This window comes from Aythya marila (genome assembly GCF_965140915.1).
Source record: "Aythya marila genome assembly, chromosome: 23".
Taxonomy (NCBI): domain Eukaryota; kingdom Metazoa; phylum Chordata; class Aves; order Anseriformes; family Anatidae; genus Aythya; species Aythya marila.
Window position 1 is genome coordinate 3,368,877 of NC_139064.1, and position 20,615 is coordinate 3,389,491.

Sequence of the window (20,615 nt, forward strand, 5' to 3'; positions counted from 1 at the left end):
GGGGCTCGCAATGACCCCAACAGCCTCTTTCCCCTCTCTGCTTGTTCTAAACTTGAGTGGAAGACGGCTCGGGAAGCAGGCAGCACTCCTACAGCACTTTTTTGTCTGATGTCCTCCAGGTACACACCAGGGCCGGGGTCAGCTTCAAGGTCGTCCCTGCTTTACATTTAGGGGAAACCAAGGCACAGCAAAGCAGTCCAGTTAATTAAGAGCTTCTTGTGAATAGCTGGCAGAGTAGGATGTAAAAGTGGATGTAGGTGCAGGATGTTATCTTCCTCCAAACGACGGTTGCAATGCCCATCTGGGATCATCCCCCCTTGCAACCACAAGGTTACGATGGCAGTCACAAATCTCCAGATGTCTCTTTCCTAGCAGGAGAGTCCCAGAACCAACACAAAAAGTTGGCCTTCACTAGTCTAAATAGGGATAAGTTCGAGCCCTAATTAGCAGCCCTTTGGGGCAGAAGTAATTGCTGGGCTATATCCCCCCAGAGCATCTCATAGCCATGGGAAGGATACACCAGCTAGGCGGACACTAAAAAAAAAAAAGCTACAGGCAGGCTCTGGTTTTGGGTGGGATTCGTACCTTCTTTGTTCAGGGGATGTGGTCCCATAACTCAGCCACATTCCCATCGGGAAATGCTGTCGTGTCACCAGGAGGTGGCGAAGTCCGTGGTGATGTCTGACACCCCAAGGACTGCTCCGCTCCCTGCCCTGGCCACCCTTCAGGATGCTGGAGGCTGAAAACTGGCCAGAAGTGCCCCCCCTTCACACCCCCCACCCCCAGAGCAGGGAAGAACAGAGCCCTTCTGGTGCTTCAGCCCCAAAACCCGCGGCTCCTGCTTGCGGCTTCACCACGCAGCGAGCCGAGCCCGCTTATCCCAGTACAAGGTATGGGGTCAGGAGGGAGCCACGGGGGGGGGGCAGAAGGAAAGGCACACACACAGAGCAATCCTGGCACAAGGCACCGCTGTGAACCACGTTCCTTCTTCGCAGCAGGATGCTGCGGGAGGCCCTCAGCATCGCGAGCGGTGGCAGGAGGCAGCTGAGCCTGGCTCTGCTAGGTCTCCTCATCCCAGAGGCAGAGCTGCTTCTGCGGCACGTAGTAATCAAAGGTGTAGCCCTTCTGGCAGCTGCGGATGCCGCATTTGTAGGAAGAGACCTTGCCCGTGGCGTCGCGGCTCCTGCAGTACTTGAGCATGCAGGGGTACCACTCGATGCTCAGCGAGTAGCTGCAGATGCAGGGCTTCCAGCGGTCCGCGCACAGCCTGCAGCGCTGCAGGTCCGGCAGGTCGGATGTCTGCGGCAGGACCTCGAACATGGAGCCGTCCACCCCTGTGGGAAGAAGCAAATCCTGCTCAGAGGGGTGCTGGAAGGAGAGGGGAGGTGCAGAGCCAGCGCCGTGCTAGGTGCAACCAGCCCAAAAATGTTTGCAGGGGGTGGTGGGGCACGCGGCTGGGTAGGGACCCTGGGAGAGGAAAGGGCATTAGGGGAAACAGGCCAGGAGGTATCAAGAATGCAAAGAATTCATTCTTTTGGGTGAGGGACCGGGTGAAAGGTTGCCTTGGAAATACTGCCTAGGTAGGTTCAGGAGGAGGGTGACACCGATGAGGTCAGATATAAGCTGAAGAACCGATGACCACGGCATGGCATGCCAGCAAGCAGTGCCCACGCCTTGCCCACGGCACAGACAGCAAACAAAAAGCTGAAATGTTCCCTGCAGGTCACCAGGGGCCGGCAGGGAGAGCACAGCAGCACCCCAGCTTGCTGACCCAAGCAGCTCTACCCGAACCAAAGGAAACTTTTACCTTTCTCCAGCCAAAATTTGACGTCGTCCTCTCGCGTGTAAATCGCTTCTTTGGCCTCTGCGCAGACGTTGTGGATGTGGGAGCTGAGCTGCGCCCCTTTGCTGAAGTTGACGGCTACATCCATGCTGAGGTGCTCCAGGCCCCGCACCTCCTCAGCCTGCCTCACCGTCCTGGGGTTTTTCTGCAAAGGAAAATAATTAAAAAAAAAAAAAAATCACAAATCAGCCCTTGGAGCACATCAGGATTTCACACCGACATCAGATGTGCAAGTGGATGCTCCCTCTGAGCGCACCCGCATCCCATCTGGATGGGAGGTGTACAAAACCTCTGGGTGATGTTGGACGTGATGGTTTATTGCTGCTCCCATTTGCCTGGGATCATTTATCAATGCTCTGTCGTGATGGATGGTGCCAGCAATTAATTCACTGGACAATGTCGGGCAGGAGCTTGCCTGGTGATTACTCTAAGCATCTGCTTGCCCTTTGATTCAGGCTGAACTCAATCATGCTCCCTTCATGTTTATTAGCAGATCAGGATCAATACTATTACTGAAATTAGTTTAATGCTGAGCTCCTCAAGCAGGAGGGGAGGTCAAAGGCAGGTCTAATAGCCAGGCAAGCCACGAGGCAGCTGCATGGGAAGGTTTTCCAGGCAGCTCCAAAAAACCCCGGTGGGTTTGGGGCACGGGGCTGCCTCCTACCTGCCGCAGCTTCGCCATGGACTCGCTGGGGATGATCTCGTTGCGGTGAAGTCGGGTGACAAAGCAAAGTGCTTGGAACTGGCTCTGGCCCCTCTCCAGCTCCCCTAGGATTAAGGCACGGAAGATCTTCACCTCCTGGCAGAGGGAGAATTAAAAAAAATAAAAAATCGCCGTTAGTCCCAGGCCTTTGGCATCGTTTGGAGAATTGAGAAGTCAGGGTCTTGCAGAAAGGCTCCAGCCAAAAGAACAAAGTCAAAGGTCTCATATTTCTGCTCCCTGAGCACAGGTGGCTTCTCCCAGGTCCCATCCCACCCCAGCCTGCAGCACAACAACTGTTGTAAGGGTTTTCGCAATCCCACCGGGGCAGGGACAGGTCGCTGCCAGCTCCCATCCCACATCCCTGCCTCCTTCAGCCAGCAGGCTGAGGCTTTTTCAAGGCTTTTGTCCTTGAACACAAGGAGAGGTGAGCCTCCCAGGAGTCTTGTCCTCTCCCAGGAGGAGATGCTCACCTTCAGATTGACCACTTGGGGTTCTCCCGCTATCAAGAGAGGATACCACATAGCCACACTCTGCTCAAGGCTATTTCTTTTGCCCTTCAGCCTGGAAAAGCCCTGAAGGCTCTCCCCGATGCCCTAGGCAGGGCTACTGCTGGAGTTAAACAAGCTGATTGCTGCTTCCAGTTTCTGCAACGTGGCCTCTCCTGCTAGGGGCCACTGGTGTGCGAGCAGAAGGCAAAGGGGAAAGGGCGAGAGGAAACACAAGCGTGGGCAGGAAGGCACGGGGGTGAGCATGAAATGGGTGAAAGGACAAGAAACAGTCCAAAAATCCCACTGAACAACAGCGCCAGGACTACTGGGACTGGGTGGCTGGAGGATTTTCTCCAAGCAGCAGCGTGACAGGGACCTAAACCTCCGTAACCATATCCCCATCACACCACGCACCGAGGGAGGCCCATTTTTCCCCCCCAGGTCGCAATCTTTTCGAGCTGTAACTGAAGCCCCCGGGGGGCAGCTGGTCACAGCTTCCATCTGCTGCCACCAACTAAAAATATCCCGAGTCTTCATTGCAGCAAAGGTCCTCCTTTCACCGACGAGCTAATAACAAGCTGAGATTGCGCACAGCCCAAACCTACACCTCTTTTGGTTAAATGAATATCATGTAGCTGTTATCTCCATGCATTACTGGGGGCGAGCAGTCCCGACCTGCCTCTGCTGCCTTCCCTCACTTGCTTCTGAGCAATTTGGTGTCCTGGAGGAGGAATTACTCCCTGTCCACACAAGAAAAGGAGGCACAACTCGGTGCACATCTGGATAGTTGCGATCTGGGATGGTCGCAGGACAGGGGAAAGGATTTTGCTGGGTGCCTTTGTTGTATGCACTGAAAACTCAAGCACAAAACAGGACATGAAGGGGATTCGGAAAAAGGGCTACCAGTTGCTTTTGCCCACAAACGTGAGGGTTTCTTAATCACTGCCTTTAGTGCTCTGGTTTGACTGACACCTCTGTATAGACATGGGAAACATCCGAAAGTGCAGCATCGCCTGGGAGGCATCACCAGCAGCTCAAAGCTGCTGCGTTCTCCAGGGTCTTAAAAGAGCATCTGAAGGCATTTATAAAAAACACAAAGGAAAACAAAAATAATATGAGAAAAGAGAAGCTAAGCTTTTTCAAATGGCTAGGGTTACGGCTGGAGCAGTACAACAGCAGGGGGACGGAGAAGAAAGCAACATTTCCCGAACTTCCCACCAACCAAGAAAAATCCAGGACGAAGTTTCCACAGAAACGCATGTGATGTTATGACTCAATCGTGATTCTTGCCTGCTTTAATGGGGACAGTTCCCACTGAGCCCCTGGCACCACTGAAGGAGCCACGTTCCCATCTGTGCTCAGTCCAGCTGCCTCCCAGCTGAGCTCTGCTGCGAGCTCCTGCCTGGGCCAAGAAGACCGAAACCAGCAGCTCACCCTGGCACCTCCTCCACATGTGGATTTCATCTCAATTCACTCTGAACACCCAGAAACCCGTCTGGAAAAAGCAAACGGGGACAGCCATGCCCTGCGCTGGGACGGCAAACCTCAAGGAGATGCAGGAGATTAACAACAGCGCAGCACTTCCCAGCTTAGCAGCTCCTAATTCAGCAGCTTTACTAAGCGCTGAATTTGGAGAGTGGTGCTTTGTTTTCAGGATCCCGAGCACACGAGGGAGGCAGAACCAAGCTCAGGACCACAACAGCCCACCCGTGGAGCAAACGAGGAGCTCCCAGGCATCAATGCAAGCCTCTGCTCCCTCCTCCAGCCCCAGGCAGGCAGCAGGAGCAGGGTGGAAGCAGCACAAGCACCCGCACAGCACCGCAGTGCCTCCAGCCCCAGCCAGCAAGCAGCCCAGGGCTGCCGCTCAGCTATTCTAAATATTTATCTGCCTGTCTGTGTGTGCTTACTGATTTATGGGCCAGCGGGTCCACGGAACCTCGGGTAAAGATCCCTGCAAGAACTGCCCTGAAAGAGCCCCTTGGTAAGGGAGGGGAGGAGGGAGAGAAAGGGAAAGGTGGTCCTGCGGTGGGGTACAGCTGGAGGAGAAGGGAGCAGGGGGTAAAATGGCAAAGATCAACAGGAACCGGAGGGGGAGCAATGCCCCTGACCCATCCTTTCCTCCCCCCAGGCAGCAGGCTCGCCCCTTGGTGCCAAAAACAGGGCGGCTCTGCGCCTGGCTGCCCCTAGATCAAACAGCAAGGCCAGATCCTTATCTACACGAACCCTGCTGCCCCGAGCCGCCACCATCAAAGCTGCAACCCCACGCACGCCAGGCTCAGGACCCCAGGGAGGGGGCATTTCTTCTCCTCCCCATGTCCCCAGGGCTTTTGGCCACCTCTGTCCTCCAGCAGCTCTGTTCAAAGGGCTCCCTGGGAACACAGCGACCCTGCGAGGGCTCCTGGGGTTGAGCTGAGCTCGCTGGACACCTTCAGTCCCTTTATTCCCGTCATTTTTGGGGTCTCTATAAAGTCAGGAAGGGATGCAACATACCTCGAAAGCGCATCACTGCATCTGAACAGCAAATCTGAGCTCCCCTGCACAGGGGCTGGAGCCACACGGAGATGTGGGTCTCACCCCACAGCATCCAAAGGAGGCAGCTCCGGCACACAGAGGGCTGCGGTGCTGCCTTAACTCAGGGTGTGGGGTGCTGTAGGGTCAGGGACTGCAGGTATCTTTCTTGATGCCACTTTGGTGCGCTTTTCCAGCAGTCAGCAAGCCACCAACCAGCTTTAATCAGGCTGCTTTATTCAAGGAGCCAGCTCCTAAGGCACGTGTTGTTCTGATGAGAGAAATCCCACCTTTACCCGGCTCCAAGCAAACCCAAACTGATCCTCCCTGTGGATCTCTGAGCAAAGCTAACCATATTCTGGGAGTCTCGTGCCCTGCAGGGGCCACTTTCTCCTGACCAAGAGGTCAGCCCCAACTTCTCCCCAGGTCCTGCCTCACCTCCCTCTCTCAAACCCGTGCCCAGCTTCCCTGTTCTCTCTTCCCTGGCTACACAACACCACTTGGAGCAAGAACCGAAGCTCATCACACCAAAAACATGCCATGCTTCTCACCTGGAAAGAGCCACCGAAGTTTTTTTGTGCTTGGAGAGCGCCCTGCCCTCCCCAGGCACCTCACCGGTTCCCACCAGGAAGAGCGGGATCAGCCGGTGCCAAGGCAGCAAAACGCACCTCCAATTCTGGGTTTCTGCAAAATTTCCCAGCAGGGAACAAGCCCCGACAGAGCATCGCCTTGCAACGCGGGGACTCTCCGGATGAACTCATCCCGGGGGCGGTGAGAATCCTTGGCCCTGACCCGCGCTGCTGTGCCGGGTACGGTTACAGCTCGGGTCTGGGGCTGGCCACGGCGCTGGCGGGGCAGGGAACAGGCAGTTCTGGGGCCATATCCTTGCCGTGCCATGGGAGGGAACCACAGCCTTGGCTCCTGGGGCACGGGGAGAAAGGAAATCCGTGCAGCCAGCTCCCACCAGCCCGGGTTGCCTGTATGAAACTCCAGCACAGAACCAGGCTGCATGGAGGCATGGAGAAATCAGTTTTCTCTCCCCGTTCTCAGCCAGCCCCCCGGGGGCTGCTGTCTGGGGTGCAGGAACAACCCAGCCTCCATCTCGGGGCTGGATCCCATGCAGCCCTACAAGCCTGTGTGGTCCAGAGCCGAGCCCGGCGCCTCGGCTTCACGCGGCGTGGAGCGAACCCGTTCCCAGGGAAATAAATTATTTCGGTGCCTCCCTCCCTCCGACCCAGGCAGCATTCCTGCCAAACTTCTCTCCCCCCGAGGAGCTCAGCGCTGCTGTGGGACCTGCTTTTGTCTTTGCTGTCCATGTCTGAGCAGGATGGGGGGGTACAAGGATAGGGAAGCTGGGGACATTGGGGACCCCCAGAGCCAGGTCCCAGCCGTGCCAGCAGCCTCTGCTGTGGCCGTGGCCCTGCCTGCACCCCCCCGGGGAGCAGCTGGAGCTGGCTGGGAAGTTGTTTTGCTTGTACAGCACAGAGCATGTGTTATTGCATCCTCGCTGGGGGGCCAGCCGGCTGACTTACCCACACTCGGAGGAGATTATGCTTTTTAACCCCTCTCCTACCAGAAAGCCTCGTTCCTACAAGCACCAAGCAGCGCCTGGAAGAACATCCCCTAGCGAAGCATCCTCACGCTCAGCACCTACAAACTGAGGGATGCCAACGAGTAAATCCCAAAGCTGCTTCCCAAACCGGGTCCTGCCCCATGAGCGACCTGCCCAAAGCCGTAAGAAAGGGGCAGCCCTGGCAGCAGGCAGAGCTCAGCCTGCTGTATTTTACAGCCACCATCTCCTCCACGTGCTTCCCTATGCCCCCTTGTCATTTAGCACTTAACACAATTAATCCCTGGCACGAGGAAAGCCTCCACACCCCCAGACTATCACAGAACTCCAGCTTTATTAACAAAGGACCCCAAAAGGACTGGCGATGCAAGCATTACAATACCATCAGCCACTTCCAACACATTTTTTTTTCCAGCAACCAGAAGGAAAAAAGAAACTTTTCTCTATCTGTGTGCTGACCTTGGGCTAGAACCGCCCACTTTGTTCTCAGGCCGCTGTTTAACAACTGGCGAGATCACGTTATTGGAATCAGACTCAACATTTAGGGTCGATCCACCCCCTCGATCCTTTTTACAGTAAGTTTTGTCCCCGACGGTGCCACGTCGACAAAGAAGGGTTTTCATCGCGCCCATTCGGATCGCCTGGGAAGAAATAGTTCAAAATCCCAGAAAACAGCAAAGCCCAGTTTGGAGTCCCAAAGGCCAGTCTGCGGTGCTCTAGGGAATGAAATAAAGGCTGGGGTGCTCTGAGGACGCTGCTCCTCCGGGTTCAGCTCTGGATGGGAGGCAGGGATGGAGGAGAAAGGAGAACTGCGCCCCTGGAGCACTGCTCAGCTTCCACCAGGGTCAGAAGGGAGAACTGAGCCATGAGCTCACTGTAACTCCTCTCCTCTCCAGCCCCACGGTCTAACAGCAACTCTTTGTCAGCAAAGAATTAAAAAAAAAAAAAATCTGCCTTTGGACTAACCCCCTGCAGTTTAAGCCAGAGGAGTGGAAAAATCATTTGTGCAGAAAGCCAGCATCCTGGCCACAGCATGACCACACAATCTTGCTTGGGAAACCCAGATCAACAACCCCAGCTGCTTTCACAAAGGCTAAGAGCCTCCAGACCTTCTCTCTGGAGGGGAGAAGTTGTGTAACGTTGGGGAGCCGAGCAGCAGGGCAGGGAAATGCCTGCGTGCAGCCAGGAGAACAGGTCAGAGGGGGAAGCCTGGCCAGGCAGCTGCTTGCTCACATCATTACTCACTGCACCACAAATCCATCTCCTCGGTCCCTTCTGTCTCTGGCTTTCTTCAGCTCTGCTCCAGCAAAGCCACGAGCAGACAGGCAGCACCCAACTGCTGGAAAACCAAAGGTTAGGAGCAGATTTTGGGAGGCTGATGCTTGCAAGCCTTCCAGGGACTGTCTCCTGTGTGCTCCCAGGAGCTGAGGGCTTGCATGGAGCTCAGCATTCAAAATATGAGACAGAAACCTTCAGAGAACCTGCCCAGAAGCAGCTCAGCTGAAAGCATGAAGAGAGCAGGACAAGAGCTACCACACACTGTTGGGTTTGGGGAGGAGACTTGAGAGCAACCCCGCATGAGAGCTGAAATTAGCGGGGAAAAAAAGTTGGAGGGATGAACAGGACACCTAAATTCCCCATGTCACATCCCAAAGGGCCCACCCAGAAGGTCTGCACAGAGCTGGGATTTCCCTTGCTCGGGAACACACCGTGCAGCTTTGCACTCCTGAGGTTTAAAAGCCTCCTGGTGTGCGGTGTCTCCTCGGAGCCCTGTGCTCCCCCAGGAGCCGTGGCACCGGTTCCCTGCGTGCGTGCTGGCACAGAGCACACCATCACACCCCAAAATGCCACGGCTTCTGTGAGCATCTCAAAGCATCTCAGGCCCTGCTCCCTCCAGGTGGCCAAGGGCGATCCGAGAGCCTCACGAGGAAACCAGGACCAAAACTCGCAGCGGGAAGGGGAAGAGCCAGCAGAACACGCCTGGGAGAGGGCTCCAAGGTTCACAGCAGGACGGGGCACACCACGGTCCTTCCTCATGGGGCTGAGCTTCCTCCTGCCATGAACCAAAGTCCACCCAGCAAACAGCCTGAGCAGAGGGCTGGAACGAGATAACGTGGCCGTGCCACCCACGCAGCAGCTCACAGCTCATCCCCAAGCAAGAGAAATGAAAACTCATCACATCCAGCCAGGCTAGGGGTGCACTGAAGGACGCCACGCTGGCCCCAAAAGCTCCCATCTCCTGCTGAGAAGCGTGGGGTCTCAGCATCACCTCCCTGCAGAGGGGCCTGGGAGGGGGCCAGGAGTTCCCCTGGGTTTCTGCCAGTCCCAGAGCGAGCTGCCACTCAAACAGTGCCCACACCCCAAACGCACGTGCTCCCCAAAGCCATCACTTGGAGCGAGATGTCCTGGAGACACAGCAGAGCCCTATGAACCTGAGCCTCAGCTCGTGGGGACTCCTGCCCTGGCCCCGCTGCTGTCTGCCACCCAAACCCGTGTCTCCTCTCGGCTCAGTGAGGAGACACAGACCCGCTGCGCTCAGCCGGGCACGGAGAAGGGTTTGCCACCCATCCTGCCAAAATCCTTCCCCACCATGCTCACCACCGGGCAGCCCAGCTTGCAGCAGTGCCACAGGGGCCCAGGAATCTGCCCAAATGCCCGGGAGCTGCCTGCGGGGTGCACCACAAAGACCCCAACAGTGCTCATCGGTGGAAGGACTTCTGAAGGACCCCATCCTCAGCCACAGCTCGGGCTCCCAAACCCCCAGCAGGGTTTCCCCAGGCTCCAAGCAGATCCCGGCTCCCCAAAACCCTCCCGCACAGCATCACCCCCCCAAGCGAGCACCAGGGTCCTGCCCCAAGCCTCTTCCTGACCACCCCAAGGCTCGAAGGGCCCAGCCGGGACCCACCGGAGACCCCCCCAGCACCAAACCCCAGCGGGGGCTCCCCGGGACCCAGGGGATGCTCGGGGCGCTCCGCTCCACCGCGGGGCGAGCGCAGCATCCCGGGGCCGCCCTCCGGCTTTCCCCCGGAGCCTCACCTGTCTGAAATCGGCCGTGAGGGTGATGAGGGCGCCGTCGGCCTTGCGGAGCTCCAGGCTGATGCAGTCGGAGCCGCTGTCGGCTTGCAGGCTCTCCTCCGCCACCTGCCCGCCGGGCAGCCGCACCCGCACCCGCAGCTCAGCCTTAGCCGCGGGGCCGGGAGAGCCGGGCAGCGGGGCTAACGCTAGCCACAGCAGGGCTGGCAGCGCAGGTAGCCGGGGGACGAGCATCCCCCCCTTTGCTCCCCGGAGCCCCGCACCGTTACCCCCGGCGGGGCGCGCACGGCTCGGGGCAGCCCCCGGCCCGCATGGGGCGGGGGGCGCGGAGCGCAGCGTGGGAAAAGCGCCCCGCCGCGCCCCCCCCGGCCATGCAGAGCCCTCGGCCGCCGCTTTTCGGGCCCCCCCCCGGCCCACACTTCCTTCCCCCAAAGGCAGGGACCGGCCCTAAAGAGGCAGCGGCGCGCCGCCCCGCCTTTAAAGGGCCAGGCCGGGCCCGCAGCTGCTCCCCAGCTGCGGAGGGGAGGAGGGGAGCGAGGAATAATAATGGGGAAAAAAAAAAAAAGGAGAGAGGCAGAGCTCGCCCGAGGGCGAGAAAAAAAATAAGCTGGCCCAAGCAGCCGCCCTGCGTTGAGCCCCGGTGCTCTGGGTGGCAGGAGGATGGAGGGGGGGCTGCTCCAGCAGGAGCCGGGCAGCTTTTGGGCTCTCCTGCACTTTTTTTTTTATTATTGTTTTCTACTCCATGGGATAAATAATTATCCCCAAAGTGCAGTTGGAAAGGAGAGGTCAGCGTTAATAACAAAGCCCAGCGCTCCTGTTTGCACAAACACACGCAAATCAGAGTCCTCTAAACATGCGGTTGTTGGGAATCAAACAACATTTACATGATTGCTCGGGCTCACACTGCACACAGGAGGCTCACAGGGCTGCTCTCAGGCACACCAGAGGTATTCCTGCCCCCGAGGATGTCGTGCAAGCCACTTCGGGCTCTCCCTGGCCCCTCTCTCCCAGCCACGCAGACCTGGGGCACTTCAGACTCCGCAGCCCAGCCACAAGGCTCCAGATTTGCCCTTCACCCGCCCACTCCTGCAATCGCTTCCAGATGGGCAGATGCTCGTGAAGGGCCCCTTTGATTTCAAAAGGTCTCCCTGCAAACACAAAGGTCACTGTGGCAGCAGGATTAGGGCCTCAGAGAAAAAGCTTTGCAAGAAGCACGGAAATGTCTAGGAGCAACCATTTAAATCCACGCTTCCAGGAGAAGAGATCACTTTTGTCCAAGTAATGTATTTTGTGGGACCTCACACAAGTTAAGTTTTAGACTGAAAATGTAAGAAAATGGGAGGGCTGTCTCACAAACTCTATCCTCCAAATGCTTTTCAGGACAATAGCAGGGCCAAGAAATCAGAGCAGGCAAGCAGAGAAAGTTAAGAGGTGCAAACGGGAGGAAAGAAATGGTTCGGCTCTGCCACAGAAAGAGAGGGAGGGCCCACAAGGTAGAAACGTACACCCAGCAGCTCCTCCTGACAAAAGCCGCCGAGAAGGCCCCGCTCACGGTCTATTTATTCAGAGGAGATTATGCAAAAAGACAGGAGGACCCCAGCAGGGGCTGGAAGGAAGAGTGCCACGAGGTTAGTGCACACAAATAACCCTTGGAGAGCTTCCAGCCAAAGGGCTGCACTCCTCGCCCAGCTCAAATCTGGGATCAGCTTCCCCATCGCCATGGGGTTACCCCGGGTCCAGCACCTCACCACTGAGCCCCCAAAACTGGAGCACAGCGTGGTCCTGGGTCTGTTTTGGAGGACAAAGGGAGGTGAGTGGGGCTACAGCCTCTGCTCCCTGCACAGCCACAGCAACACGCTCTTGGCTGCAGGCATCAGCGGTGCCCACTGCATACCAGGACCCTAGGGTGCAATAAGTAATTTAGGGCCATCCTTGCCTGAATTGGAGCGAGGGGTATAATTTTTATCTCCTGGTACCTCTCAGAGGGAAGGAAATCAGAAAGGGGACTGCCTCTTTCCAAGGCTCAGCACTTCACCAGAAACCCTAGCCCTGCAGATCACAATTTGACCAAGGCACAACTGATCCTTGACACTTGGAATGAAGATCCAATCCCAGCCCCAAAATGAATGGGCAGAGACAAATACCAGGGGATGAGGAAACAAAACACTGGCATTAGACAGAGAAAGTAAGAGCAGAGAGCAGAAAAGTTACCAAGGAAAGGAGGAGAGGAGAAATACTGCTCTGCTGGTATTAAAAAACTGCTGTTGAAGGGACAGACACCTTGGGTCACATCCCAGGAAGGGATGTTTGGGCACATTAGCGGGGGCTGGAGAATTACTGGCCATGAAGGGCAGCTGGAGAAGAGGAAGCACAGCTTTGGGACAAGTCTGAGTGACCAAACCGATTCTTCACTGGTGTCAGCTTCTTCTACTTCTTACTTACTTCTACTTGCTGTTTATACATCTGCTAATATGGAGCAGCTCTTCAATCTCTTCTCCCTGCTATCGGGAAGGAAACTGCCTGCTGGTTCAGTGCCCCCACGGCAGGAGCAGTTGCTGAGCTGCATATAGTTTTACTGAATGTTAATGATCTCGTCGCTGGTATGCGTGCGTGTGCTGCCGCCCTTTTTACTGGGAGGAAATTTCCATTAAAATACCTCAGCCATGCTTGAGAACGAGGTTAAGGAAAAATATGCTGGTAAAAGAAAATGTTCTCCGCTGCACTTTGTTGTGAAGCTCCAGTAGGGCAGTGCGTGGGAGCAGGGGATTAGCTCGACACGGGGCTCGCCTCGCTGCCTTGGATGCATCCCTTTGTCATCCCTGTGGAAAACCACTAATATCTGGCCAGGCTGCAAATCTTCATTCCCTCTTCCTCACCTCAAAACTTCATTTACAGCCCAGCGTCACGCCAGCACCGTGGAAAACCAGGGAGGGAGTCGTGCCCACTGAGAGCTGGACTGCAGAAGCTGAGAACCTCAGCAGGCAGGGGGGAAAATAGAAGTAGAAAGTGTGAGAAGTCCTCCAGCATCCTACCTCGGGCTCTATGGGCAAGCTGCTTGCAAGAGCCCTGCCTGCACCCCATGCAAATTTACCAGGTGAATGAAAAATGTTTGCTGCCACCCTGTCTTCACCACTTGCCACCCACTTGGTGCTGAGCTGGATGAGGTATAAACACCTGCAGCATCCTCTCCCGTTCCAGGAATACACCTGCCCTGTCCCTCACCCCACACACAACACAATTTCCCCTCCCTTAGCCCAAAATCAGGCTGCTGCAACCAACTCCTGCGCACTTCAGGGTATTTCTTGCCCTGTTCCCCAAAACAGGAGCATTTAAGACCAAGGAGAATGAAGGTCCTTGCTGTTTCACCCCAACATGAGTAAGCAGCCAGTACTCCAGAGCCCATTAGCATCTGAAGTTCACCCTCCCATGGAGGAGAGAGCAATAATTATTGCTACTTTCTCATCAGCTTACAGTAAGGCTCTGCGGCCAGTTTCCTTATTACAAGCACGAAACCAAGATACTTAACGCACCACAACAACAGCACCAGCAATACATCAAAGAGCGGGGATGTTTGTTGTGAATGAGCCACTTATTCTCAGAAACAACCTCGGGAAGGCAGCGGGGAGCTGGGCACCGGGAAGAACAGCTCGCCAGGGACTGCAGCCTCCGCATCCATCACCTTCAGAGGGGCGAGAGGCAGAGCTGTGGCCTCCTGTCCTCTTCTACAGGCTGGCAGGGGTAAAGGGGCTCTGCCTGTGCCAGGAGGGGTGCAAGGGGCTGGTGCAGATGCAGCACCGAGCCTCCTGCAGGTCCCCCAGCTCCCTGCTGCTGGGAAACAAGCCTGGTCACTGCCCGCGGGGTTCCCCTCAGCCTGCTGAATCAGCAGCCACAGCAGTTCCCAGGAAGCCTTCCCTCCTCCACATAACCTCCCTGCCTCTTCAGAAGGCTTCTTCTTCACCTTTCAAGGTTATCTTTGCCTCTAGTACCATGCACGGTGTGGAGCAGAAGCTCATGGGCAAGGAAGCAGCGGGGGAAGGAACCACTCCAGCTGCAGCACCCACAGAAGGTCCAGGCCATACCTTGCTGCTGGGACCTCTGCCCTGCCTCCAGAGCCCTGCTAGAGCTCAGACCCCATTCCCCAGCCCCTACCTGAGCTCCACAGCAGGTCCAACCACGCCTGTCCCTCCTACATCTGATATATTGACCAGTGTCCTCAGCATCCCCTGGCCCTGCCTCACCTGGTGACATGGGGCTGGTGCCAGCTGTCCCTGCTGAGCTTGCTCTGCTCACATCACCATGCAGTGGGGAGATGCTGCCTTGTCCCACTCCAGCTGCTCAAAAAAAGGAAGGGAGCCTGGGTCTGAGCTTAAATGGAGCTGGGGGGGCAGTGGGAAGCATGGGGCAAGGCCTGGGGGAAGCTCTTTAGGGCAATTAGTGCCTGCTGGAGTGCTCAGGACCCATGCTGCCCGGAGTCCTTTCCAATCCAGAGCTCAAACAAAGCACTGATGTGATTTATTTGGCTGTGTGTAAGGAACTGTGCATTGCTCTGGTGGAGGAGATGGACGGAGCTGGCATCAAAGCTGCTGCACGCACCTCTGCACAGCCTTCCCCGTGGTCCTGGGGCCACGCACTTCTCTGGGAGCTTCTCCCAGCCCTGCAGTCCTCCCTGCAGCGCTTTCAGCAGGGAAAACACTGCAGAGTTAGCTCATCTGCGTGCCTGCAAAGCTCAGCAGAAGCCCGTGAAACATCCTGGTGCTGCAGCCCTCAGCAGGCTGCTAACCCTGCGAGCACATCCTGACAGCCATCCAGCCTCTCCCAACCTCCGCCGGGCAGCCTGCCTGTGGCTTACCAGGCTTTCCATCCCCTGCCCTGGCCTCATCAGGTTTATTTCCCTTGCTGGACCAAGCTCTGCGCACACACTGAGAGCCAGGCAGAGTTTTTCTTGCAGCGCTCTGGCTGGCTGCTTGCGCAGACAGGGATCAGAGAGCAAAAAGGCAAGGGAGGAAGAACAGGCTCGTGGTTGTGCTCCGAAAACCCACCCAGCCGTGCTCCAGAAGAGCCTGGGAGATCTCAGCTTTCCAAATGAAAACCAACCAAGCACGAGCTTTTGCTGCCTGTTCAGTCCCCGAGTTTCTCATCCTCCGCGTGCTGGTGTTAATTTCTACTAAAAGCGGTGTAACTGAGGTCAGGGATCCGACCCAAACGCTCTGCCTTGATCTATTTAATCTTCCATCCTTCGTTTTCATTTCCATGCCAAACTCTTACTTTTAAAGATACATGAAAGAATCATCAGTGCTTTTTGAAGTGTTCAATCAGGGCAACTCTTTTTGGGGATGTGAACACATAAAAGTCAGCTTTATTCTGTTGTTCCCAGCACCACAGCACTAACAGACCTCAGGGAGAGTTAGCTGGATTTTTTTTACCCTCCCAATCCCCTAAATTCAGCCAAATTTTTGACTAAATCCCAGCTACAACTGGGACTACTCCTACAGGCCTATGGCTTGATTTGAAGCTCTGGGAAAGGGTTTGTAGCGGTAGTGTTCAGTGGGGATCTTGCTGTTACAGAGGTGAATCAGGCTCCGAGTCATTTTTCGTTAATTAAGAGCTCCTCAGCCTCCCTTTGGGGTGTTCCCTGCTGCCCCCCCTTAATGCCCTCCTTTTCTCGGCAATTACATAAAGCTAGCTTCTCCGTGGTGTTTATAAACAGCTTTACTGTCTTAAAACAATACCCAGCATCTTCTATCCTGTTTTTTTATCCATCTTCCGACCTGTTTTTCGCCCCATTCTCTGCCCTGGGCAATTAAAAGGCTGAGGCGTACGGCAGCCTGGGCGTAATTAAATGAAAGGGGCCCAGTGGCAGAGCACGGGGAAGGCAGCAGCGTGCTCAGACCTCTGCAGCCAAGGCCTGGGATGCAGCCTCTCCTCCAGAGATGCCGATGGCCTGATTAGCTGCACGTTAATTGGGATAGCACGCTCGTTTATGCAGAGGTCGGGTGCGGCTGCAGGGAGGGTGAGAGGCAGAGGGTGGGGGAGAGCAGGCGGGGAGGGGGCAGGGGGCTTCTGCCCCGTTCCTGCTGGTGGATTCATGGAGAGTTACTGGGAAATGGTTGGGAAATCTCCCCGGTGGCCAGGACTGCCCCACAGAAGTAAAGCTGCTGTGGTGAAGCAGGGTCGTGACTACGCGTTGGCTCTGCAGAAGGCTCCTCTTGCTCTGGGCCAAGCTACATCACCCTGGGGTAAAAGAGCAGGATTTTGTGCTCCTTGTGGGTCAGCCCTTGCGCTGAAGATTTGGGCCGGCTGCCCTTTTGGTCCAGAATTTGCTCCTAAAGAGTCAAATTCAGCTCCCTTCAGCGTTTCATGGGGTAACTGGGAGGGCAGCTGCGTGCGCCTTGCTCCCGCTCCAGCCTTTTTCTGTCCCGCTCGTGCAAACTCCGCCGCTTCCCCTAACATCTGGATTCAACTACCAAACAAGAGGCTTTCTGTAACACATTCCTCACCTCCCTCGCTGCTTTGTGCCTCACGGGGCTTGTCCTGTTCACAGGGGGAGTGAAAACAAAGAGGAAGGGATGGGATAATAAGATAGGTGACCGGGCAGATTGCTCTGCTGCTGGCAGGTATCTCCCATGGCCAGACCCGCAGAGCTGCAGCTGTATGAGTGCTGCATCTCTTTTAATACTGTTTTTAATCCTCTTTTAATACTTCTTTTGGACACGCAGTAAGCACCAGGATCTGGCTGTGTTTTGGGCAAGAAGAGATTCAGGAGGTTGGTTTTGCCCGTGAGACCCCTGGGCGCAGCCCACCCTTGCAAACTGAGTGCTGATGGCTGGGAAACTTCACAAAAATTGACTCCCATCAGCTCAGGCCCTCAGCGGGTTTAGAGACAAACCTGGATAAGTTCTGGGAGCAGACGTCCACCATCCTGCCCTGTGACAGAGCCCCACATTGCTGGAAAGCAGCCGAATATCCCACTGCGAGCATCTGAACCAGCAGCCCCCAGGGGATGTCCACTGACCCTTCTCAGCCAGAGGTCAGCTTTTGCCCCGAAGCATGTGGATTTGGAGCCCTTCCAGCTGATTTCTTCTGCTGATGTGGTCAGAGCTGGGTGGAAACACAGAGCCAGGTCCTCGGGGGCTGTTGGGGGGAAGAGCAGCTCAAGGGAACGCTGCTGCTGCCCTCCTGCTGTGGTGCCAAGGGGCTGGCAAGGGAATTTCATGTTCTGAAACAGAAACGTGCAGAAGGAAATGGTATCTCTCTTTCAACACCCAGTTTCTTCTTGATTAGGGCACTTGGGGAGAGGGAAAACCCAGCTTGGAGCCCACATCCCCCCAGTGGAGGCTGCTCCTGCAGCTGGGAGAGTCCTGGTCTGCTGCCGTGCTGGGGGAGGGTGCTCAGCTTTGTGTGATGGGGGCATTTAGGGCAGGAAAGGAAGGGACAGAAATGGCATCTCATCTGCTGGACTCTCCCTGGTTTCTCTAAGCAATCCGGTTAGTGAGATCTCCACTACAGTCAAGCCGGTGCCAACTTGGAAGAGGCTAATTTAGACAATTTACATCAGCACAATTTATGCTGGAACAATCCCAGTGGAAACTGGGGGGGATGGGGGATGGAAGCACTGGTGGTGAGCTCTTGCTTCATATATCTAACTGGGACACTGACCAAAGTCCTGGTAAAACAACGCCGGTGTTGAGTTAAGCAATACCCTTTGAAACAAAAAAAGGATGCAAATCTCCTATGCAAGACAAGCCTAGTAAAAGAGATATTATAAATCTAAGAGAAGCCCTCAAAGTCTAAAGGGATATAAATCTAATTAAAGCGATATAAATCTAACTGAAGAAATACACTGTAAATCCAGCCAGAATGATATCCATCTCAGGAAAGTAATGCAAATGCACTAGAAACACCATAAATAAAATCAAAGCAACATATAGGATGTAATGGAAGCAGCGTGAAAACTAAATCAAGTGATATAAATATAAGAGAGTGATATAAAACTAATTAAAGTGATTTATAAAATGGACATTTGGAAAAGAATCACGGCGCACAAAAGATGTGAATAGTTGGAGAAAGGACCGGGACGGGTTTATGAGCGAGGAAAACACCTGCAGCTACAAAGAACAAACCAAGGTTAATTAGGCACGGTGCTCTGGGGCAATCTGCAGTTGCAGACGGGGTCAGGGAAGCTGCTCTTTGAGCACAGCCCCAGGCCACAGCCGCTTCTGGCTCACAGCGTGCAGCTGGCAGGAGGACAAAATTGGGGGAGCTCACAGAGGGCAAGAGTAAGGCGGCGAGGATAAAGCCTGCGCTGCTCGGGGGAGCCCCAGGGGCCCCCAGCCCCAGGTTCTGGGGTTGGTTGGTGTCCCGGTGCTGCAGGGATGGAGGGATTTGGGGGATGCTCGGCTGAGCAGGAGCTCGTGGGAATGTGCCTAATCCCTGCACGGCTGAGCGCGCTCACCCGACACTGTGGGGCCTGACGCAGCAACGCTGGCCAGGGGCTCAGAGCCACGTTTCGGGGCGGCTCAAAGAGATCTGAATCAATCAGAATTTTTATTTTTTATTTTTTTTTTCCCATCATTTTTTTCCATTTAAACCTTTCTTCTATACGGTAAGGAAAGAAAATGACATATCCGGGGGATTTTTTCCCCTCCAGTTATAAGCAGCGAACGCCTCCCCCCTCTTGCGCCTCCCAGATCGAAAGGCAAAACTGCCCCAAATCTGCGCTTGCAGAGGGAGGCAGTGGTTAATATTTCTCTCTTAAACTGGAAAAATCTGGTTGGCCGTTTCCATTTTCATCCACACTTTCACATAAAATAAATTCCTAAGGAGCTTTTGGTTTGCATTTAAGCGATTTCATAATTGACCTAATATGACCACAATGCAAATAAATAATAAGGCTGCTGCTGGTCTTCGGAAAAAAATTAATTTCAGAAAACAGACCCACTCAAAATTCTGTCTTCCTCTGGCTAAAAGAAAACACTTTTTCATAGCATTCTGAATAATAAAATGTCCTCGGCTCAGCTTTACAGTTGAGCTTTTCCCTTTCAATCTTATTCCAAAGCAAAGTGCCATATGTTTTATGCTTAGGATCTCAGAATTTTATCATGCTTGAAAGTCATTTGGCACTGGAGCATCTGCAGTGGTCTGAATTTCATTTTTTTCCAGAGTGAAGTGAAATATCTATTTTGTGGAAACTTGCTAAAAAGCAGGCTCCCCCCCCACCCCCCCAAACCCCAGCAATCTAGGTTAGAAATCAGCCTGGAGGGAAATGCAAATATTTTTCTTGCAGATTTAGCTGGAAACGTTTCCTGTGCTTTCCTGGAACGTTAATGCAAAATTAGGCAGTTTGTTGGATTGGAGGGCCCACTGAACCAAATAGCTTTAAAAAAAGTAAAAAAGTAAAAAAAAAAAAAAAAAAAAAAAAAAGCAACAGGCTGACTGAAAGGACTATTCACATCCTCTGTGGACAGATGCCCTGCATTTTGTGTCACCTAATCTTACGTGGCCTTAAAGCTCTTTGGAAAGAGACTTTATGTAAACGTCTCAGCAAAGCCATGTGGGGGTTTAGCCGTGGGATCAGCCTGAAACTGGGCTCACCAGCTGGGGCTGGGCAGGGCAGTGACCCAACAGGCTCACCGCCGTCGTGGGGTGCCTCCACCGAAACCTCCCTGCCTGGGTTTTGGGGTGGAGGAGGTGGGCGGGTGTTCGGCATCCCCAAAACTCAAGGCTGATGCAGCCCAAGGGGGATGGAATGAAATGAGATGGGAAAAAAATAAAAAATAATAAAAAAATAAAAATAAAAAAGCGCAAAACTCCTACCCTGTGCTGTCACTAAAACTTTTCTGATGGCTTCTCCAGGCCACACTGCTCCTCTCAGAGCTGCCCAAAGTGGTGCCAGGAGCATCCCCTGCTCAATCTCACGAGCTGGCCTCACCACCTGATCACAGCCCTCGGAAATCTCTGCTGGGCACTGCCATCAGGCTGAAAATGATGGAAAAAAATCCCCCCTGAGCCAGCTCCTGCCCCAAAAGCTGCTGCTGCTTCGGCTCCGGGTGCCCACATCCCCAGTGGGGGGCTCGTGGTGCAGCCCACCCGGCCTCAGCCCCGTTCCCCCCCTCAAGGTCCCGGTGTCCCCGCGGGCAGGGAGGTGGCGGCAGGCCAGGGGATGATCTGTTCCTCATCGAGGTCATCCTGCAGCTTGCTGCTGATGTGGCGTTCGGGGGCTGGAGCAGAGAAGAAAAAAACCCTTCCCCTCCTTGCCTGGCCTCGGTTCCAGGGCTCCTCGGGGGGGCTGATAACAAAGCGTGAGATGCACGAGGCCAGCAGAGGAAACCCAACTCTTCCAGGTAACCCTCTGCACCGTCCCGTCCTGCCCCCAGCTCCCGGACCCGTGGCCAAGAGCTGTGGCATCTCACCGGCTGGGCACGTGGCCAGGGAGCTGAGGATTATTTTCCTTCTCCCTCCTCAGGCTTTCCA

At 54.9% G+C, this 20,615-nt stretch overlaps 1 protein-coding gene across 1 annotated transcript; it reads right to left on the bottom strand.

The window, feature by feature from the left end:
• Positions 1-242: 242 nt before the first annotated feature.
• On the bottom strand, positions 243-10,551 carry OAF (out at first homolog). Its single transcript, XM_082778109.1, has 4 exons — positions 10,149-10,551; positions 2,508-2,642; positions 1,808-1,988; positions 243-1,334 (listed from the first exon to the last, which is right to left on the bottom strand). Exons 1-4 carry the CDS (start codon positions 10,377-10,379, stop codon positions 1,060-1,062), a joined length of 822 nt encoding a protein of 273 aa, XP_082634235.1. The 5' UTR covers positions 10,380-10,551; the 3' UTR covers positions 243-1,059.
• Positions 10,552-20,615: the final 10,064 nt, after the last annotated feature.